Here is a 7,289-nt window from a genome sequence, read left to right as displayed (position 1 = left end):
AAATATCTGGAAAGAAACTATACAAGGACATTACCAGTACTCCATCCTTAGCCTTTATCCCAATATTTTTGCTTCTGTGTATGCAATACATTGGATTAAATTTGAATTTAAACCATAATACTAGTATAAGTTCAAATATAACTCATTAACTGATGTGAAAGTCGCCAAAAGAATACAGCTTCCAATATGCTCTGGTTTTTGTACAATTTTGGATTTTTTCCTTTTTTTAAAATATCAAAATGTTTAAAATAAGTTATTAATTTTAAATTTACTGCCAGAGGAACAAACATGTGATTAACAAAACCTTGATTATTCTGCATAAAAAAAAAAAGATTGAAAAGAATACTAGAATTTAATATGTCTATAATAGGTTTCAAATTATAATATAATTTCATGTTCTCTTCTAACTCTATAGTGGCAATATTAATTGGATTTGATGATATATCATCAAAGATGAGAAACAAGCAATCCACCATAAAAATGTATGACATTTCCAAGTATAACTACATAGCTGTATAGCCATTGTCATATGAAACCAAATATTACTTTTATATTTAAGAAAAAAAAAAAGAGTAAAATATCAAATAATGCAGGATAGGATCACAGTCTAAAGACAAAACCAATAATAGACAATGAAAGTCAGTAACATACTTGTGAAAGAGGAATGAGCCAAAGAGCATGTTCATAACATGCGAAAAGGCTTTAGTTTTTAGGGCATTTTAGTATTTCAAGTCTGATTTAACAATGTTACCCTATATCGATATTATTAATCATTATTATTAATCAATATTACTATTGTTTATACTATCATATTGATAATAGTAATAATCTTTTGCATCATTTTTATTGTACACTTTTAAGCATATAATGTAAATTCATTGGGTGCATGGGGATAGCAGATTTTGTCATGTAGCATATTTAATACAAGGCTACTGACTAATACTGAAGAGCAAGTGCATTTTTTTAAAGAAGTTTACTTAAACATACTTAGAAATCATTTTTTAAAGTAAGATGGAGTTCCAGCTCAAAATATGCAGTTCAGCCAACATGTATCTTATTCAGAAATATTTAGACTTTCAGTCAGCACTATTACATTATATAAAGACTCAAGGTATAAAGACAACTTTTGGCAGTAGTAAACATGTATTTAAGGTCATTTAGATTGGGGGGGTGGGGTGCCCAATTTTATGGACACATCACCCATTACATAAAATATCAATGGTTATTGAAGCATAAGATAAACATTACATAAATAAAACAATATAAGTAAATTTGGAAGCCAAAACCTTACATAAACCCGTTTTTAAGGAATTATACCAATGTTGCAATGGTTCCAGAATTGAAAATTTCAATCCAGTATCCATCTGGGTCTTGAATGAATGCAAGTCCTTTCATCTTTCCTATTTAATCAAAAAAGATATATATTAGTAATAGTAATAGTCTTAATATAAAGTTTCTCAAAATATCGTTCTCAAGCAACACTAATTAAAGAATGAGGAAAACTTACCATCATTTGGCTTTTTCACAAACTTGACCCCAAGGGACTCGAATCTTTCACATGCCTTATCTACATCAGGAACCATAACTCCAATGTGGCCTGGAGGAATTTGTATACAAAATAAATTTTCCAAATAATTATGCAAACTAACTAAAACATTAAGCATTATTATATAAATCCTCTCCCTTTCAAGTACTTCAGCTTTAATATCATACCTTTAAACGTTTAATTATTTTACATCATTGGACTATGAAAAATTTATGCACTATTTAGAGGAATAAAATTCATTCTATGTAATTCCTTTTAATAAATTATCACTTACCAAAGCCTTTTGGCTCAGAATTTCCATTGTGATATCCTGTGAAGTTTGGATCAGATTCTGTTCCCCAGTTGCTAGAAAGAAACACAAAATAAACTATAATTTTCTTTGAGGAGACACGTCATCCAAATTCTTACTTGTACATTGAAGTAAAAGATGCCATTTTTTCATACAAAACTTACTGTGTAAGCTCTACTGTAGCCTTTCTTGAGAAGCACCATGAAGTGCGTTCTGTTTCGTCAGAAGGTATATCTTCCGCAGGTTCATAACCAACAAAGTAAAGCGAGAACTTCATAGAGGGAAAATCTAATTTTTTCAACAAGCGCATTCCCATGATGCGGCTGTAGAAGTCTAATGATTGCTTTGGGTCTTTAATTCGAAACATTGTTTGCTGCATAATGAAATCCTGAAACAAGGAAGAAAATGGTTTTAAACTTAAATTTGCAACCTCCCTTCTAGAAATGTTTCCTTTTCCTCCCCCCCCCCCCCCCCAATCACTATATATACACTAACAAAGATGATCTCAAACTAACTGATACCGAAAATTACAATCATAAAGTTAATAAATACCTTTGTGGATTCATGTGGCTCTGCGCAGCATGCAGCAGCCTCCTCATTCGTCAAGCCTTTTGGTTCCTCAGCCATGATTAAATATTCCTGAGCAAACTGGAAAAGGAAGAAACATTGGTTAATTTTTTTTTTTTTTTTTTTTTTAATTATGACAATCGGGACTTCCCAGACAGTATTTAAATCATCAGATTTATTCTCGTGTGACAAGAATGAATCTGATCATTATTTCCGTAGCAATCACAGCCAACAATCTTGATGTGTTAAGTCCCATTAGCAGGGAAGGGCATTTAGTATATCTGGGAAATTATGGGGTAAAACAGGCTTAAATAAAAATAGTGAACAGAAACTTGTAAAACTAGCACAAAAAACGCTTAAAAACGGCTAATGAAATTCTACGGACATGTCCGCCACCTTTGAAAGTCTACGCACTGACGCACGTTAAAAAAACTTCCAAACCCCCCAAACGCCCTGACCCCTTAAACCAACATAACCTAACAATTTACGGTGCCGTGACTAGGCACTGCCCGAGGGGAGGGTTGATGGGGGACAAGCCCCCCAACACCCCCCGGGATGCATTCGCTTCACCTCGGTATATACGGCAAGATAGAGCTACATCCATACTAACAATAAACCAAATACCTTTATATATCGAAAGACCGAACTGTCATTTTTCCTTCGCTTCTTTAGATCAGTCGGTCGGTCTATTGTGGATGTGATCCCTTCGTTTCTATCACTTTTTTTTTTTTTTTTTTTTTTTGGGGGGGGGGGGGATTTGGGGTACTTCATGGCCCCAGAAATCAAACTGCGATAGTTAAGATCTTTCTTCTTTGTTTCCACTGTTTAGTCTTAAGAACGGTAATTTTTCAGTCTCACTCAGCCCTCCCACCTCGCAAATATTTTCTTTGAATCCGATGATTAACGTTGTAGTATTTGTGAATCCGTAGTCGTTTTCCATCGCATATGGCCGATTCAGGAAATAAATGAAGTTTGTGTTTCGGAACAAACTGCTGAAAATTGCTTAAGAAATTGAGCTTAGATTTCATAATATGTACGACGAAAGAATGTGGGAGATTAACAACAAAAACTAACGTTAATGTATATCGGAAGAAATGTTAGCAAAGCTTCGTGTTAAACTCTACGGGGTGAGATCCATGCTTCACGCTTATAGTAAAATTATTTCGTTATCTGTTTAAAAATTAAGTCGCCCATAATCCAATAAATGCGTTAATATTTGAAAAATAACTATGTACTTACCAAACTGTAAGCGACGCAACATAAAAGCTCGTGCCATTTGTCGTTCACGCGTTTCTAATTCAAATTAATAATGTACATCTCTATTGAGCTTCATTAAATCTAAACATACAAGCACAAATGTTCCCAAAAGTGTTGGTCTTGCTCCTTCCAACGATTCGCAAAATATTTACAGAAAACTCAATTCTCTGGGGTAACAATCATATTTTGTCTTATCTTTGCGTTTAAAATTCTAAATTAACCAACATTTAACAAAATCGAGAGCCGTTTCATTATTACAATTACAATTATTACAACTTGCCGAAAATATTTTGCGATCGCACGCGCACGCCTCCCCGCACACACTAAATGACAAGACGTGCGGACGCCTCGTGCGCAAATTGGTCACATTTTCAAACCTTTCTGTGATATATATATAGAATTCTCAAAAGCCTTGCAAGTCGTGTTCGGAAATTTATTACGATAGAAAAAATAAATAGAAGTCAAAATAAAAACAGCTGTCAGATCAGGCACCGCACGCCATTATACGCGCAATTTAACATAACGGAGACTTAATATTTACCGTTTTTTACGCATTTTTTGCCGTCCGCTGTGGACGTGATCCGAAAACGGCCTAAATATGGCCAATACTATCATGATACATGCCCTCTAACCACTTCCTTTGAACTCGTCCCCTAGTGCGACAAAATATCGTTTAGCCGGTTCGTGATACACAACTATGACAATTACGATACATTATTTTTGCCTGGGTATTTTGCTTAACACGACGCGTTGTTATTTGAAATGTACTTACCTCTTGTTTTAAAGAAAAAATTGCTGGTCCATATCAACCGGCTTCGTACAATGGATCTTTCAACGGCATAGACCTTAACCATCTTGAAAATCGGCAAGTTACAGACTGAAGCTTTCTTGGTGTAAGGCAAAGGTACCCACAGTATATGAGTTATGATTAGTCAGAGAATCATGACGTCATTTTCAGAACTGTGATTGGCTAGAAGTTAGATTTTTGCCGTCTTCTTGTAATTGCCAATTCGGCAGTTTGGTGATAAACTTGTTAAGCATCAGTTACCGTTTGTTGTCATTTCATGCATTTAAGATACGAGTCATTTTCGATAAGTTATATACGATATACCAAGGGCTAAACTATTATTCAACTAGACGTTACGGTACACATTACTTACCCATATCCTGCGCTCATTAATTCAAGGAATTTAGGGTTATATTATGATTATTGTAAATACAGGGTTTTTATCACACCCACACCCACACACAGTAACATACTTATACTATTGATATCATAGGAATATCGCACCTGAATACAAATATTAAATTCCGCGAATACATATGTTTCGCCAATTCCTACCTTACTTTGAGTCGCTCGAGTCAAGAGGTGTCCGCCTCATTAAACGGGTCTTGGGCGGGGGTTAACTCCCTCCTCTTTTCACTCTGGGGCGGATACAGCCGGGCAGCTTCAAGAAAAAAAAATGTGGAGGGCATTTTCCTTGTATTCACGAATTAATAGGTAGCGAGAAAAATACTGATGGAGATAGTCAGCTCGCATGCCAGGACTCTTGGTCCCTCCAGTCTTTCTACCGTTTGTGTATGGACACTCGAGTCTTTTGGATCCACAAAATGTTCTGAGTGGTTTATCCCTTTGTGGATATATCTGTGTTCTTTTAAATGACGATAGGCTGCCCAGCCGTCACTAATTATTGTGCTACCTTGTATTATGTATTATGTATTTTTTGATCAAGGGGACGAGCGTTTCTGCACTCTTTATCATCGTTGTTTGTAAGTGGCACTATGAACTTTTGGGGGGATTCTCGTTCAGTCCTCCCAAATACCCACACTTGTTTAAGTAATCTTCCTCTATTGTATTTGCGGCACACACGTAATGTTGCGTCTATTTCGACGATTACGCCGGCACCTCCTATTGGCTTCTGATTTTTAAGCCAATTCTCTGTCACCTCCGAGCAAAAGCTCCTCCAATCCACACTTGTGGCAATTGAAAAATTAAGGCACGTTATGATTTTATGATTACAGAATTTTTGCAACCAGTGGTTGACAAAAATTAAAAGCTTTGATGGTGATAGATGTGTGCCTTGAAGGAAGGTGCCGCCGTAATCGCTGATCGAATAGGCGCAGCTTCTGCGGCGCTTAGTTTAACTATCTTCTTCCACCGGCCGCAATACCACAAATGCTGCTCTTTTCTGTGTTTGCACGGTAATTCACAATATGGACACTACACCGGTGGGTAATACCCGTGCTCTTAAAATTTTAAAACACTTATCGTCTTCATTATGAAACTGTTTAATGAAGTCTAAATAGTTCCATGCACAATTATCGCACTTCCTCTCCATTTTGCACTGTTTTTTTTCGATGTACACTTGCCCGCCAAGTAATATAAGTAATTCAATGTCCAATAAGTAAGGTCTTGCCACTTGTAACTGTTACACAAGTAGGGGGGGGGATAAGAAAAAGGCCAAGTACATGCCACTATAGAAAATACATACAATGAGGAGCGACTATGCTATTTGTGCATCAGCGGGGAGAAACCGGTGATATTGTACCGTGAGTTTATTTTACTCTTTCAGAGTCTCTTAGCGCCAATAATGTGTGATGTATTACACATTATGTATATTTATTAAATTTAGTATACGGGTTCTGGTCTGCACATGCAATCATTAAGACCTGACGTTCGTTAACGTCATCTCTAGCTGGTGAAGCCAGAAGTATCGGTGCGCGTTAGTCACGCAACGACTAATCTTTCTCCCTCTCGCTCCCTCACTCCCTCTTTCAACTGACCCAAAATATACATCACACATTGTTAATTAACAAGCCATATGACAGCTCTCACGAACATGCAAATATCCGGTTGACTGTTTACTATGGCTTCCATTTTCTGTTAAGACTAGTCTGTGTTACGGATATTGGTCGATAATCAACTTTCCCATGACATGCACAATATGCTGAAACGAGCATTACATTGCGCGTCAACAAATAAATATGCAAAATTATTATAACACGTGGCGGAATATTACTTACATTGACTTTAACCATGAATGGTAATAGTTTACTTATAAGGACAGTGGTAAAACTTACCTATTACGCACATGATAACATGTGATTGTTTAAAAGGAACTCCATCGTTGTGACCGAGCATATAAGAAGAATGTGTCAGGCGCATGTGGCGACACCTTATATTGTGTTAAAACTCCCGCGCGACCCTTCTTCCCCCTGTTGGCCATCATTTCATGACGGTTTAAAACTCCCGCGCCACACATTTGCCCCCTGGTGGCCATCGTGTAAGAAAAGCCGATCGTTTTGCGCACATTTGTTTACATCTATTGATATCGAATGGCGAATTTTAAAATATTGAGATTATTCCTCCATATCTTGTTTATACTCAATTCCTGATTGTTATACACAATTTTCCGAAAAATTAATAAAACGGCATATATAACCTTAAACACATATGGAACATACCCCAATCTTAATGTACCCGACATGGATTATGCAAAATAAATCTTTTGGCTATGCAGTTCACTATAATCTTTCAACTCCCATTAAACTAAAATAATTGTATATCTAAGTGGAACAATTAAATGATACAAGCATAAAAGAGCATTTTCCTTAATTTTCTAATGTATT

General features: G+C 36.2%; 1 protein-coding gene across 4 annotated transcripts in view; it reads right to left on the bottom strand.

The window, feature by feature from the left end:
- Nucleotides 1-1,124: 1,124 nt before the first annotated feature.
- Nucleotides 1,125-7,289, bottom strand: part of Glo1 (Glyoxalase 1) — a 50,785-nt gene continuing 44,620 nt past the window's right edge. For 2 of the 4 annotated variants that reach the window (XM_070143905.1, XM_027357410.2), the window contains 5 exons: nucleotides 2,388-2,483; nucleotides 2,000-2,223; nucleotides 1,821-1,891; nucleotides 1,508-1,597; nucleotides 1,125-1,400 (listed from right to left, as the gene is read on the bottom strand). In XM_070143905.1, coding sequence (XP_070000006.1) covers nucleotides 1,312-1,400; nucleotides 1,508-1,597; nucleotides 1,821-1,891; nucleotides 2,000-2,223; nucleotides 2,388-2,483 — 570 coding nt within the window. In that variant the 3' untranslated portion in view covers nucleotides 1,125-1,311. Of the gene's footprint in view, nucleotides 1,401-1,507; nucleotides 1,598-1,820; nucleotides 1,892-1,999; nucleotides 2,224-2,387; nucleotides 2,484-4,431; nucleotides 4,557-5,001; nucleotides 5,108-7,289 lie in introns of those variants that run through there. The other 2 variants (XM_027357411.2, XM_070143906.1) reach the window with 2 other exon arrangements.

The sequence above is a fragment of the Penaeus vannamei genome, chromosome 31 (assembly GCF_042767895.1).
Source record: "Penaeus vannamei isolate JL-2024 chromosome 31, ASM4276789v1, whole genome shotgun sequence".
Classification (NCBI taxonomy): domain Eukaryota; kingdom Metazoa; phylum Arthropoda; class Malacostraca; order Decapoda; family Penaeidae; genus Penaeus; species Penaeus vannamei.
The sequence above is the reverse complement of the archived record's forward strand: the minus strand, read 5'-3'. Positions and strand labels throughout refer to the sequence as shown.